The 19,981-nt window shown below is 51.9% G+C and overlaps 1 protein-coding gene across 1 annotated transcript; it reads right to left on the reverse strand.

Moving 5' to 3' along the window:
- Positions 1-4,406: 4,406 nt before the first annotated feature.
- LOC135469943 (uncharacterized protein F54H12.2-like) lies at positions 4,407-5,802 on the reverse strand. The gene is made up of 2 exons (XM_064748599.1): positions 5,709-5,802; positions 4,407-5,563 (listed from the first exon to the last, which is right to left on the reverse strand). The coding sequence occupies exons 1-2, from the start codon at positions 5,800-5,802 to the stop codon at positions 4,407-4,409; spliced, it is 1,251 nt and encodes a 416-aa protein (XP_064604669.1).
- Positions 5,803-19,981: the final 14,179 nt, after the last annotated feature.

The raw sequence follows: 19,981 nt of genomic DNA on the forward strand, positions 1-19,981 counted from the left end.
ATCATTTAGTTCATATTTGTGTAAAGCAAACTCATGTCACAATTCATTTAAACACATTGTATGACTTTATTTCACTTAATTTACAATATCCCATGAAAATTAATTATGATTTGTTGTTATTTAAATCGGGCGCTCATTTACCATCCTTGAGACGATCGCCAATAGTATGTATATAGAGTATGTCTAGGGTTTGGTTATAACGTCTACACCCTTCTATGTTACAGAGACCTGTTTGATCTACCACCACCCCAATGAGTAAAGCTCAAGTGAGTTTAGCGGGGGATCCCTCGCTGGAAGAAGAAAAGAAAAAACAAAAGAAAAAAAGTCCAACGAGTCAGTTCGAGCCCGACCCAGTACACCCTCACGAGGCTGTCTTGCCGAGCCGCGACAGTGACGTGCGGGAGTTGTACCAGCGGCATTGGCGATCGATCAGGACGCATTTCCATCGCCACAAACCAATTCAAGACTGCTATAATTACCGACTGAGTGATCTCGGTGCTATCCCAGCCTATGTAGACGAGATTTACGAAGACCAGCCGACCGCTTTCACTATCAATTACAGTTCTGGATATATCCTCCGCCACAAAGAGACGGAGCAGGTGCGGTATTATTACCCGAGCACCAACAACACCCGAGTACTCGACGCACCGTACCGCGTGGCGAGTCGGGCTGACCTGCGAGGATTCCACACCCAGCATCTCCTCACCCAAGACCCGCTTACCTGGGCCCAAAAACAACGCCCCAATACGAAATGGACCGTCGACCTCATCACCAACGTGTTGTTTTTCGTCCACAAACTCCCGCATCAGCCTATCGGTAAAGGTGGGGTAACGTTACCTTCTTACCTGAAAGGAAACAAGAGGCTACACACGTTGGTGGGTGGAAATAACGGTCCGTACAGGGACTATTTGTGTTTGTTTCGGTGTCTGGCCGTCCATCTAGACCAGGCCAACCCCAATAACTGCGAACACCAGGCTGAGGTGTATTACCGCAGGTATCTGGAGGAAATGGAGATGGAGCCGAGGTATTTCCGCGGAGTACCGCTCAGTGCGCTGGACACGGTGGAAAGCCTGTTTCAAGTGAATATTCAAGTCTACCAGCTCATCCCCATGGACAAGTCGTACTCAGCACAACTCATTCACCGCAGTGCCGAGCGCTATTCTCCCCCTACCCTGCGGTTAAACCTGTACCAGCGACATTTCATCTATATCAAAGACATGGGGCGTTATGCTCGATCTTTCCGAGCATCATTTTTCACCGCTACCACGAACGAGGCGTGACCAGTATACGGGGAGGAAAGCTGTGTCAGCGCATCGTGGGGTTCGATGCCAACGCGCTATACCCGTACTGCCTGGCCTCACCTATGCCGGCAGGTCACTGCGTCCGTTGGCGCCGTCGGGACGAGGGAGAGAAGTTCGTTCCCTCCGGCACCACCACCCGTCTGGCTGAAAAATGGCTGGACTGGAAGTCACAGCAGCTGGGGGTATCGATCCGTCACCGACTCAATCACACCGAGAAGCGGATCGGTGACCGACAACTCCCCGTAGACGGGTTCGCCTATATCGACGGAGAGCCTACTGTGTTTCAATTCCACGGGTGTTATTTCCACTATCACGGCTGTCGCCTGAATCACCCTCGCCCGGGAAAGGTGTGTTACAACGAGCGGCGGGGATTAAGCCCCAGGACTTACGGCGGGAGGTGGATGCGAACGACGCATACATTCGCTCCCAGGGCTATCCATTGGTAACGATATGGGAGTGCGAGTTCCACCGCCAACGTGCGACAAACCCAGTCTTACGGGACTTCCTTCAACAGTACGGTTTACCCCCGTCACAGCGACAACCCAAGACACAAGCTCAGCTCATGGAGGCTGTCATTCAAGGCCAGTTGTTTGGATTTGTGGAATGTGACATCCACGTGCCGGACCACGTCAAAGCGGACTTTTCTGAATGCCCACCCATCTTTAAAAACACCGAGGTGAGTCGGGCTGATATAGGCCCCACCATGGCAGAGTTCGCGGGTGTGAATGACATCATGCCCACACCCAGGCGTATGCTGATCGGGAGCATGTTTGGTAAGCAAATTCCTCTAGCCACACCTCTGCTCCAGTGGTATCTCGGTTGGGGATTGGTCGTCACGCACGTCTACGAAGCGATGGAATACACACCGGAGCGAGCGTTCGAATCCTTCCCAGACGCCGTCACCCAAGCTCGACGGGAGGGAGATGTCGACCCCACCAAAGCCCTGATCGCGGAGACGATGAAGCTGTTGGAGAATTCAGGTGATGGAAAAACCGTCACCAATCAAGACCGACACGTGGATGTCAAAATCTGCGATCTGGCAAAAACACGAAAATTACTGGAGAGTGTTCGGTGTCGAACCGTCGACCCCATCGACGAGACCACCTTTGAAGTGACGAGTAGCAAGAAGACCATTCGCTACAGTCTCCCCTTGCAAATAGGGTGTATGGTCTATCAGTATGCCAAACTCCGCATGCTGGAATTTTATTACGATTTCATGGCTCGTTTTTTCGACAATGCGGATTGGCAGTACTGTGAGATGGACACAGACTCTGCTTACATGGCTTGGTCTGACCCAGACTGGGAATCCCTCGTCAATCCCGAGCTGCGAGTCGTGTACGAGACCGAGCGGGATGCGTGGTTACCCCGTCGCGACCATTACGACCACGATAAGCGCAAACCGGGGCTTTTCAAAGTCGAGTGGACCGGTGATGCCATCGTCAGTTTATGTCCCAAGACTTATTATTGTTACGGCGGGGAATCCAACACCAAAGACAAACTCTCCTGCAAAGGTGTGAGCGCACGATGTGTGGACAAGGCCGTGGACCTCTCTGTGTTGTGCAATCACCAAAGCGCGAGTGGTGTGAATCGGGGGATGCGGATGCGGGGCAATACGATATACTCGTATATCCAACACAAAGACGCATTCACATACTTTTACGGGAAGCGGAAAGTGCTCCCCGACGGGGTGAGCACCACCTATTTAGATCTGTAGAACGGTGCTATGGATACTCTACACACCCTGCTCCCGTGCTCTTGTGCTCTTGTGACTCTTCCGACGGCCCTTTTCAGGGCCAACCAACTCTTCCCAAAAGAGTACTTTCTCAATCTAAGCACTAAAAAAAAAAGAAAGGAAAGAAGCCCCACACCAGACACAGTCTTCCCATTTTTTTTTTTTTTTAATTGTACAATTTTTTTTCATGTGTTTTATCATTCGCAGTGGTACATACGTTAAAAAGTTCAAAAAGCCTAGCGGGGGCGACGGGCCGGCAGCCGTAATAGCATGACACACTGACCCGACTTGCCGTGCCTGCTACATCGTCATACATTGTTGCCGAGCGGCGCCTTGCCGGTATACCGCAGACGGCCTGGTAACAATGTATGACGCAACAATGTATGACGATGTAACAGGCGGTGAGTGGGTCAGTGTGTCAGTGTGCTATAGCTGGCCTGCATGCTGTTGTGGTAGTCCTCATAATAAAAAAATGAAAGAAGTCAAACCACCACGGTATGTGAGTCTCATAGTCTCTTGTTTTAATTTTATTCCACACTGTATGGCGTAACAGGTCAAACAGGGAAAACAAGGACGTGGAATGCATAACACATCGAACTGGGAAGAAAGAATGTTATTTGATGTATGTTTTACAGTCCATGCGTGTGGAAAAAAAACGAGGGATGAATCCCAAACTGGCGATCCACCCAATCGAACACCCGTAAGTCATTATCGTAGGTCGTGCACGCTGTGTCCAACGTGTGTACAATAGCATCCATGGGACGACCTCGAGCTCACTGGGTTAAGTAATACACACAATATTGACCGCACACGGTCGTGTCCAGACTCTGCAGCCGCCGATCGTTCCACGTCCAGTGATGTGTTCCCCGGTTAAGCCAAGCGGTGATATCGGGGTAGAGGGGTGGGAGTCCGTAGGAATCAAAGTATTCGCCCCGGAGATGGAGTGGGTTGGACCACCGGTCTATGAAGACGGCGACCCAATGTCGTCCTGGGCGAAGGCACGTGTCTGTGTTAATGATGCAGGCCCAGGGGTGTCCAAGGCATCCTAGGGGCGGGACGTGAGGGGAGTGAGGGGAGATGATCCCGAGGGTAGACACCATCCCCTGCTTCCACCACAGCCCGCGTAAACACGTCTGTTTGTAGCACACGTCGCAATTGTACCGTGTCCATGTTGTTGTTTGTTTGTTTTTTTGGCTGTTCAACTGGCGAAGTCACAGAGCACGTTTCGGCTTTGGTCTATTTCTATGATATTGCTGAATTCAGCGTAGCACACCACGTTAATGTTTCCGGCAGTGGTTTGGCAAACCGCATCTCCAGGCGCAAATCCCCTTTTTGTACCAGGTTCAGTTGGTGGTCATCGTGGAGACTAGGGGTCAAGTCGAAACAAAACAGCGTGTGGCCTTCGGCGAATGTGGTGCGCTTGATATTATTTTCCTCGTCGTGAAACGCTTTCCCCGTGTGGGTAAAGAGGTCATGTACGTGCGGATGAAATTCTCGTTCTCAAAGTCGGGTGTCAGGGGCTTGGTTGGAATCTGACGACCGCCGACGTACAAGGCGACGAAGTTTGTGTAGTAGTGTCGGAAACGAAACGGGTTTTTAGTGTAGTCCCCGTCAAAAGCCGTGCTGCTCACACACCCCACCACTAAACGTGTCGGTAAGTTGCCCAGAAATAGGTTTTGTTCATTGATGAGGGTGTGACCTCTGGGTACAGAGAAATACTTGGTCAGCACGCGGCGGATCGGGTACTTGGCAGGAGCTTTGGTCAAGGCTTTCAAATGCCCCAGTTGCACACCGCTGGTGATTTTCACTTTACGCGAAAAGATCAATACCTCCTCCAAGCTGGTCTTGTAGCCGGGAGAGGCTTCATCGGACATCAAAGCAAACGAATCCTTAGCTGGGGTGAGACGGATGCGGACAGTGACGTTGTTGAGCAGGTGTCGGTGTTGCAGGAACATGTCACAATGCAGGCGACCCAGCATGTCAACCGACCGACTTTCAGCCGTGCAGGTCAGCCGATCGACAAACCCGGCGTTGGTGTCGGTCATCGTGTCAAACTTTCCTAGGGTATCCGCATACCACAAGGCAGCAGACAGCTGGCTCTTTTTAGCCTCTTTACCGTAAGACAACAATGTCTCCAAGTAAGCCCGGTATGGGTACATGTTGGTGGACGGCGTGATGAGTTTATCGTTCAGGGAGACGTCGACCTGTCGCCACATGGATTGTATCCACAGGTTAGTCGGAGCCACCTTCTTGTCAGCCGCCACAGCCGTCCCGTCCCCGTTGAGGATTTTTGCCTTCACGTACAGCACGGTGTTGGCCAAGTCCAGGTAAGTGTCTGCGTCAGCGTTGGTGATGACAAATTCTACAGGTCCCACATCACTCAGGCTGGCGATGGGGCTGTAAGCATCCCAGCGGCCTTCTCGAACGCTAGTGTCGGTCGGGGGTAAGGTCCACAAATCAAACTCACTGCTGACGGACGGGCAGCACTCGGGGTGGGGAAGAGTGTGTATGTGCGCGTGTGCGTGTTTAGCTGAAAATATCCGGTGGATTCAGGGCATTCGATGTGGCTCGAGCTTTGATGTGTCTTCTTCTGGGCTTGACGGCACGTCTTTTAAGTCCCACGTGTCGGTGACGAGTGGGCGTGACGCGTGGTGTCTTCCGTTTTATAGGCTCACCCAGTAACCGCTGTCGGGCGTAGCGACTAGCTTTGACCAGCAGCGGTTTTCCAGTCGCCAAACCGCGTCGTTTCAAAGCCTGTTGTGGTGACATGCCCCCACTCAGCACGTCCCCCACGACTTGCAGTCCGGTTCGTAACGACGTTTTGCCCAGTGCTTTCACAGCCGGCGAGGTTAACAAGGGTTGTGGTAGCAGTTTGCTGAGACCGCCCAGCAAACCATGACCGCGCTGGACAGCCACACCCCGAAACACAGGTAACCCACCTCCGCCGGCTTGTTTTGGTGTAATAGTCGATGTAAGCCTGCTGTGATGTCATTATTGCAAGGGTAAAGCACGCCGCTGTCGAAAGTGAAGTGTCAGCACCACTTTACCGCGTTCAAATGCGACGGATTGACCCGTGTCGTCCCTAATATCAATGTCCACCGTCGAGAAATGTTTGGACTGCACGGGGATGTATTCCACGTGTTGGAAAGTCTTGGAGACGTGCTCCCCATACTGCCCTTCCGTGGTAACCGTCCGCAACAGCGGGGCCAACGTGTCTCCCACCACACGCGGTTCGATAATGTCTGTGTACACGTACAGGGTGGGTGTGCTGATCGTTAAATCCTCGGCACCGACATACATGAGGTCTGCCGGTCCCATGAGCCATCCGTACGGTAAATTCATGAGCTGCATTAGCCGTGCGCTAAAACCAAGCCCCAGTGGTTTCTTAACCGCACGCTATATTTCCGCTGCATATCGTCGAACTGAAACGTTAAGTCCCCGGCGTGCTCCTGGAGATCACGGATCTCTGTCTCGCTTAACAATTTGGTCAGCCCCCAGGCCAGGTCTTCGGGTGTCGGGTAGTAGCCGGCTGGTAATATGAGCTTATGCGTAGCGTGGTGTGAGTCCTTTGGGGAGTCTATGGTATATCACACTTCACCCGCCCGCACGTTAAACCAGGTCCGGGGATACTGTATTTCGACCACCCCACATTCCCAGTCACCTGTCAAATGGATGGGGCAGGGTAATTGGGGTGGTGAAACGCGTCAAGGTATTGTTGGGGAAGTAGTCCAGCGAGCTGTTACTGGGTAGCGTCACGTAAACATGGTGTTGGTGAGATGATCTCCCTCAGGTGGACTGATCGTTTTGTCCTCTGGCGCCTGTATTTAATTAATAGGGACTCCACCTTAGCGGGCGTATGATAGATGAAGCGGGCCGAAGTTCGGGTCGCTGGCCTCGTCGGGTCTTCTTGGGTCGCTTTGGTTTGGTGTGTGTGGTGTGTGTGGAACTAGAGGTGGCAGTGGTGGAGGGCCTGGTTTTTTTTTTTGCTCTGTGGCTGGTTGGGTTTCTGGCGATCGGGGGATTCCCCAGCTCGGTGGGTGTGTTCATTTTTTCCCGCACCCAAGCCCGGTAGTGATCCCGGGGTGATGAGCGCTCGTGTGAGGGGACAGGGGTGGTAGGGGTGGTAGGGGATGGTAGACTGGAGGGTCTGGGTCGGGGTGTCTAGCATCGCCTTGTTCCCCTCGCTCAAAAAACGACTGGCCGTGGGTTTGGCATGAGGTGGGATCGAACTCGGTCGCTGCCCGATTTGGTATTGATCTTGAAACGTTCGGTACCGTTGAAGGGTGTGGTGATATCGCGGCCATCTCTTGATCGAGCGTGTTGAGGGCTTTCACCGTATTGGGGACGGGGTATGGGGAGCTGGGGTAGACTGGGGGTGGTTGGACTGGAGGTGAAGGTCGTGTGAGCGTCTCTAAGAGCCGTGGCTCGACCAAGGCCATTTTCTTGGCGTGCTGCATTACCTGCCACCAGCTATAGCCTGACTAGTGACACCCTTAACGACACCGCCGACAACACCCCCGAGAACGACTGGTACAATGGCTTTGGCGAGGAGGGGGGCGAGTAGCAGTGGAAGGAATCCACCACGTTGAACAATCCGGCCTTTCTTATGCAGGGGAACACTTGTCTTCACCAAAGTGCGAAGACCCGTCTTGTGTCGCTGTAACTTCACCTTCTGAGCCGGCGAGAGTGGAACGTTTCCATTTAACACATTCTTAGCACATTCACACAAGCACCGGAGTAATCCTGGATCGTTACCCCGCAGCACAGCCTGACGAATAGAGGGGCTGGCTCGTGCGAGCAGGGTTAATAAGGGGACCGTAACGTTGGAGACGGCGTGACCTCATCACGGGTAGTCGTCGTGAGAGCAACTGAGGTGATAGACTGTGTGTTCAAAGTTTTATGATGACACACTGACCTAGTGACCACTTGACGCAATAATACACTGTTTTACCAGTCCGTCAGCTGACACGTCAGCCAGCCCACCCACCAACCAGCCCACCAACCAGCCAGCCAGCCAGCCAACCAAAAACAAACTGATGTGATAGATTATAGGTTCAAAGTTGGTATTATGACTTGGGGAGATAGGCGTGTTATGTTTATGATAACACACACACTGACACACTGATCTAGTCCCCGCTCACCACAATAATACACTGTTTTACCAGTCCGTCAGCTGACACGTCAGCCAGCCCACTCACCAGCCAGCCCACCAGCCAGCCAGCCAAAACAAACTGATGTGACAGATTGTAGGTTCAAAGTTGGTGTTATGACTTGGGGAGATAGGCGTGTTGAATCTCCCCGGGGAAAATGTGGATGCGAAGTCGCAGGTGATCGGGTGTGGTTTGCTTGAAATCCACCAGCAAATACCCGTGAGGTTCAGCCGTGGCATCTTCAAAGGCCTCGCGCACGTACTGTGTCCGCCCTGGAGCCATTTGTTTAGCGATCGTGGTAATTTGGGATATATCTCGCAGGTTTTTAAACAGCACAATTGGAAATGATGCTAGGTATTGGTGTGGTGGGGTGAAGGGGGTGAGGAGTTTGAGGAGAGTGGGTGTCGTCGGTGTAGTGTGGTTGTGGTGGGTGTGGTGGGTTGTGACGTGGGAGTTCGATCCCAGCTCGGGGTAATGGCGCTAGTGGCAGTGACGGCGTTCTCGGTATTGTCAGACCGACGGGCAATTGACGGTGGTTGGGGTGGTGATACAGGTGTCCCAATCCAGCGGAAACGCGTCTTGTTCAATTGTCCTCGTAGATATTGCAGGGTTGACTGGTCTTGGAGCAGTTGTAGGCTGAGTTCCGTCGCCAATCCACCCACTAAAGCACCGATGTACAAGAGAACGCCCAGTACGGCTGCTACGGTCCCTTTATTCTCGCGCAAGCCTTGTATACACCGATCCATCCCTTAAGGCAGGTCAGTCGGAAGTGGTAGCGACCCCGTTAGCCTCGGGTTTAAATACGTTTCACGCCCGTGGCCGGCACCCAAGAATTAAAGCTGGGTGGATAACCGACCCACTTCACCCAATAGTACAGTTTCCCTCGCCGCCGCTCCCTTTTTAAGATGTTCTCCACCTGATAAAACTTATCCACCGCGGCTGTCACCGGTTGGAGTTCGGTTTCGTAAAACGTCCCTAGCAATTGGTCCCCGTTCAAATCCTCCAATGTGTACACAGCAGGCTGTCGAGCTTGGGATCGGACCGTGCGGAACATTTCCGTGCTCCACGTCGGCAGGTATGATTTTTCAAATTTCCCTTTCACTTTTCTGATACGCACGAGATCACCGGCCCGATACCAGTGGAACGAACGTTTGGCTGTGGGTGGACCGTACAAGACTTGCCGGACTTCCTTCTGGTTCTGGGGGGTGACGTCGATAGGGGCTCGTCGTATGCTTCGGTGGTAGGCTTGATTGTAACCCGCGAAACAGCGCCGGTAAGGCGTCCAGGTATCGCCGAGTGTTGTGAGCGGTGAAATATTTGTACATGCGACCTTTCAAAGTGCGGTTGAACCGTTCTACCACGGAGGCTTTGGTTTCGTTAAACGTGTGAAAGAAAAACACCCCTTTGTCCTTTAAAAAGGGTTGAAACGGTCTGTTCAGAAACTCTTTCCCCTCGTCCGTTTGCAGGTACAACGGTCGGCGACCCATCTTGAAAATCTGTTGAAACGCCTCGATCAAACGAGCCCCGGTTTTGGCCCGGAGTGGCATCACCCAGGCATACTTGGAGAGCACATCGATGCAGGTCAGTAGGTAACGGTTGTTGTCATTCTCTTTGGCGAACGCTGTCATGTCGACCAGGTTCGCCTGTCACTGACTGTCCATACCCCCAACCACCACTCGGTTACGCGGGTAATGGCGGCGTGCAGGCCGGTGGAGTGTGTACGTGTCCTGCTGAGCCAGCCAAGCCGACACGTGGGTTCGACTCACTTTGAGTCCCTGTTGTCGAGCTGCCTTGAGCAGGGTTTGAACCCCGCTGTAAGCCGCTGGACTGTCCGAGTTATAATACAAGGCATGGAGAGCGGTATAGATCGGGTTTGAACCACGACCTGGCGTGACTGGTTTTTTTTTTCCGCCGTGGGTTGGTACGAGTGAGGCGAGGCATAGTCCACCACGTCGTCCTTGCTGCTTGGTGTCTGTTGTGTGTAATGAGTGAACCTACCTCAGACCGCCTATATATAGTATAGAGTGTGCCTTGTATACATTGTATACATTGTTGCCAGCCAGCCAGCTGGTGCGTCCATACATAATACATAGGAGCTATCGGGATAGATACCAGCCCTAGCATGACACACTGACACACTGACCCAGTCCATATAAAAAAAAAGAAAACACAAAAACCGGGGATTGATTCCATAGTAAGGTAACAGTATTATTATTATTATTTACAGCAATGTACAGGTATGTAACACGGAGCGTTGATGGACCTCTGTGTGGTTGGGAGGGAGTCGCACTTCGTACATTAACATGGGACGAACAATCTCTACGTAATACGCTTGAATAGGTCGGGAATCCTCGACATGCTGACAGACGTCTTCAGTGTACGCTCGCAGCACCTGCAGTCGGCTCTCGTTCACCCTACCATCCGCAAACATACTACGAAGTACCCTTGTGTAGCTCTGCAGGTCGGTGACGACAGCTACCCAGTCTTTCCATTGCGGCGTTGTACGGAGCTTCGCCAGGCTAGAAAAGACATAAAGAAGACACCGTCGTCATTCTAATGCCGTCACCGACCGAACCCTAGCCACATCAATCAAAACGATAGATAGATAGATAGATAGATAGACTATCCCTGAACAAACAGGTAAAGACAATATCCAACACAAAAGACCAGGGTCGTCAACCTGAAAACTTTTTTTTATTTATATTTTGGAACTCGAACAGTGAACACATCAACGAATGAACAAATAAATACATGCTGTAAGTGTCCGTTATTTTGTTGTCACGGTGAGATATGTCTCGTTATGACGATTGTATCGCCAATATGAAAGTCCCGACACTGGTCAATGTTTATAACGCGCACCACCCTAGTCATCTTCCTGTAAAAAACACACATAGGTAAAAACAAAACGAGAATGCACGAAGGGAAAAAAAAAGCGGGTAAGGGTGGTGCGGTTAAAACAAAAACACAATCACTCAGTCATCGTCTGGGTGGCCTGGTTGGGCTGAGTGGCTTGGTTGTTAGGTCGGATTGTCGGCTGCTCGTCAGGTGTGGAGAGGTTGTTGGCTGTCATCAAATACTCCACGTACATCTGGGCAATTGCTGGGTTCGATTTGTTGATCGGCGTCTCATTTAAAAACTGCCGCAGTTGGTCTTTCACACTCTTCTCCACAGCCCACGGGAGGGAGGCTGCCTTACGGGCCTGGCGCATGAACTTGACCAACACAGATCCCTCTCTCAGGTAATGCATACGGGCCTCGTCCACGATACTCAGGGCCAGCTCTCGGTTCTCCAGCAAGGGAGGTCGGGGAGGAGATGGTGTTGGTGGATTGTTGACCGTACACATCGCGCTGTAACTTGAGGAGGTGAGGTTGAAGACCTACATTGTAAGCTTGCCACAGCAAGGCTGTTAGCGCCGTCTCAAGTTCAGGGTTTAACGGGTCCGCCTTTTCTACCTTTTCCACCTTTTCCACTGGGATGTCGGGGATGCTGGGGGATGCTGAGGGTTGCAGTAGCAGCGGTAGTCGCATTATCGGCAGTCTCCTCATCAGCAGCCGTCACAGCAGCGGTCAAAGCAGCACTCATAGCAGCATTCACCTCACATCCAGTCCCTCCAGTCTCTCCAGTCCCTCCAGTCTCTTCAGTCCTCCCCTCCTCCGTCTCCATCATCATCTCCATCTCCATCCCCGGCTCTTGGGGTTCTTGGGGCTCTTGGATGTCGTCGTTATCGCCAGCCTCGATCACCACCAGCACCAAGGCGTCGATGTCGGGGATGGCCTGGACTAGTTTTTGCCAGTAAGTCCAGTACTTGAGCGTGATACCCTCACTCGTCGGGTAGAGTCGACCGTTCAACTGGTAGGTTCGCCATTTCTTGACATGAACGTACAGGACACCCTCCGAGTTCGTCAGCGTGGACAGAAAGTACCCGTTGGATAGTGGCTCCCGCACTGGTAAACCCGCCTCAGGTAGATCAGCAGCCAGGGTCTTGAGCCGAGTCCACCCCACCCCGTCAAGCCTGACGCGTTTGGGTGGAGCGTTCGGGTCTGTAGACGATTGGCAAATCTCAATCGTCTCGTCTCTACACACCCCCACCCACAGCCAGGAGGCAAGCTGTAATTTGGCAAGGACCTCGCTGGGTAAGGGCAGGCACACCTTCCTCGTCTTCTCGGGAGGCTGTTGTTGTTGTTGTTCGGCTATGGTGGATAGCTGGGCAGGTACAGACGCTGAGCGTTTCATCCTGATGGCAGCATGCAGGGGGTTCACGGTTGTGGAGCGTTTCATCTCGGCAGGGAAGTAGGTAGGTAGGTACAGGTACAGGTAGGTAGGTAGTGCAGTAGTCTCTTCTCTTCTCTTCTCTTCTCTCGACAGGTCAGTAGGTCGGGTCGTCAGCAGGCTGGCAGGCAGGCAGGCAGGCGGGCAATTTATCCTATCCACGCGGAAATTAACCACACGCTGATTGGGCCGGCGGCAGGTGTGACGTCACCCACAAAAAAAACGAATCCTCAAACCGCAAAAAAAATGAATCCTCAAAACGACACCAAAGCCACATTCTCAACTACTTCCATAATTTCATCAACCTCTTCTTTCACAACCATGGATGTTGTAGTGGCTGATGGGCGTGAAGGTTCCAAATCAGGGTTCATGGGTGCAGGGCTGGTTGCTTCTTTGGACACTACTCCTCTGGTTTCCCAGGGACCCACAACTGTGATGCGCAAACATTCCCCACTTCCAGTCTGACAGCATAGGCAGGCACAGCTTAAGCCTCTGGTCCGTATAGTTTTTGTGTTGTACAGACTGAACACAATGTATTTGTCTTGTCCCTTTAACTGTCATTGCTCCTGCTCTATCAGGTCTGTCATGTATAATGTCCTTCTTTTAAACAAAGTGAAAGAACCGATTGAAGTCTTCAGTATCCCTTGCCAGGTGTTGACTGCAGTGAGAGAAAACTCTTCAGCATCACGCACAACTGTTTGTCCAGTCTTGACTGCTCTTGTCACTGCTGATTTGATGACCCCACTGCAACCATCTTTAGGTCCTTTGCCATGTCCCGAGCCTCACATGCCAGTGACCCCAGCCATCTCTCTTGTTGTTTTATAATCCGGGGAACCTAACACTTTTAAGCAGGTGCAGCTTCCCCGAGTTTTTTTGTTTTCCATCTCCATGTAGTTCACCATACGCTACCACCATCACCACCAACAACACCATACATGTCAGAGATCCCAGCCATCTCTCTTGTTTTTTTTCCCCGGGGAACATAACACTTTTAGGCAGGTGCAGCTTCCCCGAGTTTTTTCACGACATTCACCGATCATAGGTTGGGAGTTTACCGTCTCCAGGCATATGCGCCAATCACCACGCCATACTCCCATCTCTCACTAGCGTGAGAGTCTACCGAACTCAATGCCTGGCCCGTGAAGGCGCCAACTCAAGCCTCGGGCTGTAATATATCCTTGCAACACTGACCTGGGCGAAAGCACTGAAAAGGAATTATCAGCTCAGTGATTGGGTGACTAGTGTGAGCGGGCTTTGTGCTTTCTCGCTTGTTTCATACATGATCGTCTGCCTGGCTGATCCGCGGTAAGCCACGTGACGCTACCCTGTTGCCAGGCGTGGTTATTTTCAGCTAGCGTGCTATGTATAATACTGACATGCCTGCCCGTACCGACTGACCTCCCAACCTGCCTGCCTGCCTGACAGCCGACCTACTTGCCTGCCGACCTGCCTGCATGTATACCATCACACTAGCATACACCCTTCTCACTCTAGAATCCAACGAAATGTAAATGACTCCTCGGTGATGCCTCCGTCTTGTGCGGACACATCACCTGAAAAGGTCTGGGGAGAGCCATTTTTTTTTGGCTTTCTTTTTTTTCTTTTGGGTGTTGTTTTTTCAACCAATACACGAATACATGAATACAAGAATACATTATAAATGAACACAGGAAAAAGTTATAAATATATATACAGGAAAAAGGTATAAATATATATACACAAGAAATAGAACAATAATTGGTAAAAACTATTAATAATACAATCGAACGACACGAGAATAGAAGTCGTTACAAAACGGGCACTTGCGTCGGGTCAATCGTTCAACGCAGTCCATACAAACGGCCGTGTGCCCGCAGGGGAGGAGACAGGCATCCGACGGAATGCCTGGAATATTCATTGTCTGCCCGGCATCATTGAAAACTGATGACCGCTTCTCTCTTGTGTGTTACCGGCTTTATTTTTCTTATTTGTATAATTCCTTACATACCTTTGTCTTTGGGAGTTAGTGTTAAACGTTGTTTTGGAAATGGATCTTGCGATTATCGACTTGGAACGCCCTTTACGGACTACGAATGGTATAGGAATGTCGGACTTGACGCTTATATTTACGTAACAGATACGACACTCACGTGTGGGTAGACCGCCGGCGTTAACTCCCCAGGGGGACGCGGAGTTCACATTCTCGGTTGGTGCTAGTGCTGGCACTGGTGCTGCTGGTCCTCGATCCTCCGTGATGGGGATGGGTGTCACCACAGCCGGGATTAAAAACCACTGGAGAGTGGTTGGGAGGTCGAGCCCGAATCTCCTTCTCCACATGCTGGACCAGCCGCTGTCTGATCTCATGGGGGACCAACTGGTCCAGTGTCGCCTGGCGGCGTGCCGCGTCAGCGACGGCGATCTCATTCGCCGCCGGCTGTCGGGCTCGAACCTCCCACTCCCGACCTTCTACATCACTCAGCTCCCCCCGAGGCTGGGGTGACACCTGGGCAAGGGGTTGCCCCCGCCCCACCACGGTCCGCCGTTGTGGTGTTGTGACTTGGCTGTTTGGGCCAGCTGGTTCCGGCCCTGCACCTGTCGCCGCTTGTGATGTTGTACTGGGGCTTCCACCAGACGTCGGGGGTTTAATTCCCCAACGCCTCTCCCCACCCCGCGGCCTACACCTCGTCCCCGCCGCTCCCTCCTCGCTGTCATCCACTCCCCCGGAATTACCTCCCTCAGGTGTAGTGTATTCCTTGGGGTGGTGCCGACTCCGCACCTGCCACATACACACCTCCTCCTTATGCCCCCACCTTGGATCGGTCTTGCGGTGGTTTCACTCCGGTGGGGGGCTAAAAGGAGGGGAGACGTCTCGCTCGCACTGTTCTCTGGGTTTCGGGGACAACCCCCGGGGTAGCCAGCCTCTCACTACTCTCTCTGTGTAGCACCTGGGTGCTGATGTTACTAACACCCGGGGAAGGAGTCCAGGCCAACTCCAAATCATCGCTGGTGGTCCGACCCTCTCTCCTCCTCCTCCCCGGCACTCCCAGGCCCTCGTCTGATTTGGTTAAGTAATACGCACAATAAGTTATCCCTGACAAGGGCTGTTGGGAAAATAGATATTTTTTTTGGACAGACACACTTGTGATCGAGCTTGCAACAATCAACAGTAGGGAATATATCGAGTTTGCAACAGGCACGTTGTATATCTGTTAGGGGTCTAATATGCAATCAGCCTACCATTTTCGAAACGTTGGCAGACGTGGGGATTGAACTCCAGGACAGTGACGCCGGGATCTTTCCGTACCGAGCGTGTTACGACTTCCAGCTTACTTAGCCCCGGTGAACGCGGTGAACGAAGCGGCGACTGGCTCGACGGAATGGGCGGCCCAACACATCCCCATGAGTGTCAGCGTGAACTCTAATATACCGGACTACGACCAGCCCGTGTGTTTCATCTCTACCGGCGATCCCCAGGCACTCGTCGAGCGGATGATGGCTTACCTCAACGAAATCAGCTAAATCAGTAACGCCTATCTCCACGAGCGTTATGCTTACATCCTGGACACATTAAACGAGCGGATGATGGTTTACCTCAACGAAATCAGCGAGATCAGTAATGCCTATCTCCATGAGCGTTATGCTTACATCCTGGACACATTAAACGAGCGGATCGATCCCAACGAGACGAAACCGTCTTATACTCCGCGGGTACGGGACAGATCCGTCAAATATATGAACCAGCTCCCCGTCCTCGGCTTTAACTCGGGCAACTACGACCTGAACATGATCAAACAACAGCTTTACCCCAACCTGGTCCAGAGTGGTGATTTGGAGTATGTGATTAAGCGGAACAATAATCACATGGCCCTCACCACACCGCAGCTGAAATTTCTGGACATTCCGAATTACCTGGGCCCGAATTACAGTTACGACAAGTGGGTGAAAGCTTACGACTGCCGCTTGACCAAAGGGAAATTTTGTTACAGCTACATAGACTCCCTCACCCGGCTAGAGGAAACGGTACTGCCACCTCAGCACGCTTTCAATAACGATCTCACTCACCAGCCGTGCACGGACGCAGAGTACAAGACCCTGCAGGCGGTGTGGCGAGAGCTCGGCATGCGGACCGTCAAAGACTTGCTGGGGTGGTATAATAACCTAGACGTCATTCCCTTCCTGCAGGCTGCGGAGAAGATGTCGGTGTTCTACCAAACCATGCATGTCGATGTCTTCAAAGACTGTATTACAATACCAGGGCTTACCCTCCGCTACTTGTTTCACGATTTACGATCGATGTTAACCCTTGTGAGAAAGACATGCACGACTGCCTCAAGAAAAACATCGTGGGTGGGCCGAGCATCATTTTTCATCGCTACCACGAACGAGGCGTGACCGGTATACGGGGAGTAAAGCTTTGTCAGCGGATCGTGGGGTTCGATGCCAACGCGTTGTACCTGTACTGCCTTGCCTCATCTATGCCGGCGGGTCACTGTATCCGATGGCGACGACAGGACGGGGGGAAGTTCGTCCCCTCCGGCACAAAATCACCCAGCCAGCCCCAGCTAAATGTCCACCCATCTTTAAAAACACCGAGGTGAGTCGGGATGATATAGGACCCACCATGGCAGAGTTCGCGGGTGTGAATGACATCATGCCCACACCCAGGCGTATGCTAATTGGAAGCATGTTCGGTAAGCAAATTCTGCTAGCCACACCTTTGCTCAAGTTGTATATCGGTCGGGGATTGGTCGTGACGCACGTCTAACAAGCGATGGAATACACACCCGAGCAAGCGTTCGAATCGTTCGCAGACGCCGTCACCCAAGCCCGGCGCGAGGGAGATGTCGACCCGACCAAAGCGCTGATCGGGCTGAACTGTCACCAACCAAGACCGGCATGTGGCTGTCGAAATCTGCGGTCTGACAAAAACACGGAAGTTATTTGAGAGTGTCCGGTGTCGACCCCATGGATGAGGAAACGTTTGAAGTGACGAGTAGCAAGAAGACCATTCGGTACAATCTCCCCTTGCAAATAGGGTGTAAGGTCTATCAGTATGCCAAACTCCGTATGTTGGAATTTTACTATAATTTCATGACTGGTTTTTTTGACAAGGCGGATTGACAGTACTGCGAGATGGACACAGACTCCGCGTACATGGCTTGGTCTGACCCGAACTGGGAATCCCTCGTCAAACCCGAGCTGCGAGCCGTGTACAAGGCAGAGCGGGATACGTGGTTACCCCGTCGCGACCATTACGACCACGACAAGCGTACACCGGGGTTCTTCAAAGTCGAATGGATCGGTGACGCAATCGTGAGTTTATGCTCAAAGACCTATTACTGTTACGGCGGGGAATCCAACACCAAAGATAAACTCTCCTGCAAAGGTGTGAGTGCTCGGGGTGTGGACAAGGACGTGTACCTCTCTGTGCTGCGTGATCACCAAAGCGCGAGTGGGGGTGAATCGTGGGATGCGGATGCGGAGAAATACGATGTACTCGTATACCCAACATAAAGATGCTTTCACGTACTTTTACGGGAAGCGGAAAGTGCTCCCAGACGGGGTGGGCACCACCTACTAAGATCTGTAGAAGCATGCTATGTATACCATACACACCGTGCCCCTGTTTTTTTATGTGTTTGTCGTTAACAGTGATTCAAACGTTAAAAAATTAAAGCCACCTAGCAGGGGGAGGCAGGCAAGCAGCCGTAATAGCCTGACACACTAACCTACTCGCCGTGTCTACTACATCGTAAAACATTGTTGCCGAGCCGCGCCTTGCGGTTTACCGCAGACGGACTGGCAACAATGTATTATGATGTATGACAGGCGACTGGGTCAATGTGTCAGTGTGCTATAGCCGGCCTGGCTGGCTGGGTGAATTTGTTTATTCTTGTTATGTTATCTTGTTGTGTTAGCGTCAAAAAAGTTCATACTCATAATAAAAAAAAGAAAACGAAAAAAAATGTCAAACCAAGGTTTGTGAGTGTCATGGTCTCTTTTTTTTATTCCATAATGTATGTCATAACAAGTCGAACAGGGAAACAAGAACGTGGAATGCATAACAGATCGAAGTGGGAAAAAAAGAACGTTATTTTATTTATTTTTTACAGTCCACGGGTGTTGAAAAAAACGGGGGACGGATCCCAAGCTGGCGATCCACCCAATCGAACACCCGTAAGTCGTTATCGTAGGTCGTGCACGATGTGCCCAACGTATGTACAATAGCATCCATGGGACAACCTCGAGCTCGTTGGGTTAAGTAATACACAAGATATTGACCGCACACGGCCGTGTCCAGACTCTGCAGCCGGCGATCGTTCCACGTCCAGTGGTGTGTTCCCCGGTTAAGCCAAGCGGTGATACCCGGGTAGAGGGGTGGGAGTCCGTAGGATTAGAAGTATTCACCCTGGAGATGGGGCGGGTTGGACCACCGGTCTATGAAGACGGCGACCCAATGAGGCTGGGGGTCGAAAGAAAACAGCGTGTGGCCTTCGTCTAACGTGGTGCGCTTGATATTGTTTCCCTCGTCGTGAAACGCTTTCCCCATGTGAGTAAAGAGGTTCATGTACGCTCGGATGAAATTCTCGTTCTCAAGGTCGGGTGTCAGGATCTTGGTCGGAATCTGAGGTCCAACGATATGCAAGGTGACGAAGCTTGTGTAGTAGTGTAGTAGAAACGGAACGGGTTTTTAGTGTAGTCCCCGTCGAAAGCCGTGTTGCTCACACATCCCACCACTAAACGTGTCGGTAAGTTGCCCAGAAATAGGTTTTGTTCGTTGATGAGGGTGTGACCTCTGGGGACGGAGAAATACTTGTTCAGCATGCGGTGGATCGGGTACTTGGCAGGGACTTTGGCCAACGCTTTCAAATGCCCCAGTTGCACACCGCTGGTGATTTTCACTTTACGCACAAAGATCAATACCTCCTCTCAGCGGGTCTTGTAGTCGGGAGCTGCCTCACCGGACATCAAAGCAAACGAATCCTTAGCCGGGGTGAGACGGATTCAGGAACATGTCACAATGCAGGCGACCCAGCATGTCAACCGACCGACTTTCAGCCGCGCAGTTCATCCCATCGTCAAACCCGGCGTTGGTGTCATCCGTCGTGTCAAACCTCCCTGGGGTGTCTGCGTACCACAAGGCAACGGACAGCTGGCTCTTTTTAGCCTCTTTACCGTAAGACAACAATGTCTCCCAGTAAGCGCGGTATGGGTACATGTTGGTGGACGGAGTGATGAGTTTATCGTTCAGGGAGACGTCGACTTGCCGCTACATGGATTGCATCCACAGGTTAGTCGGAGCCACTTTCTTGTCAGCCACTACATTCGTACCGTCCCCGTTTAGGATTTTTGCCTTCACGTACAACATGGTGTTGTCCAAGTAAGTGTCACCGTCTGCGTTAGTGATGACAAATTCCACGGGACACGCATCACTCAGGCTGGCGATGGGGCTGTAAGCATCCCAGCGGCCTTCTCGAACGCTGGTTTCGGTCGGGGGTAGGTCCACAAATCAAACTCACTGCTGACGGACGGACAGCACTGTGTGTGGT

Source organism: Liolophura sinensis, chromosome 7 (genome assembly GCF_032854445.1).
Source record: "Liolophura sinensis isolate JHLJ2023 chromosome 7, CUHK_Ljap_v2, whole genome shotgun sequence".
In the NCBI taxonomy this organism is placed as follows: domain Eukaryota; kingdom Metazoa; phylum Mollusca; class Polyplacophora; order Chitonida; family Chitonidae; genus Liolophura; species Liolophura sinensis.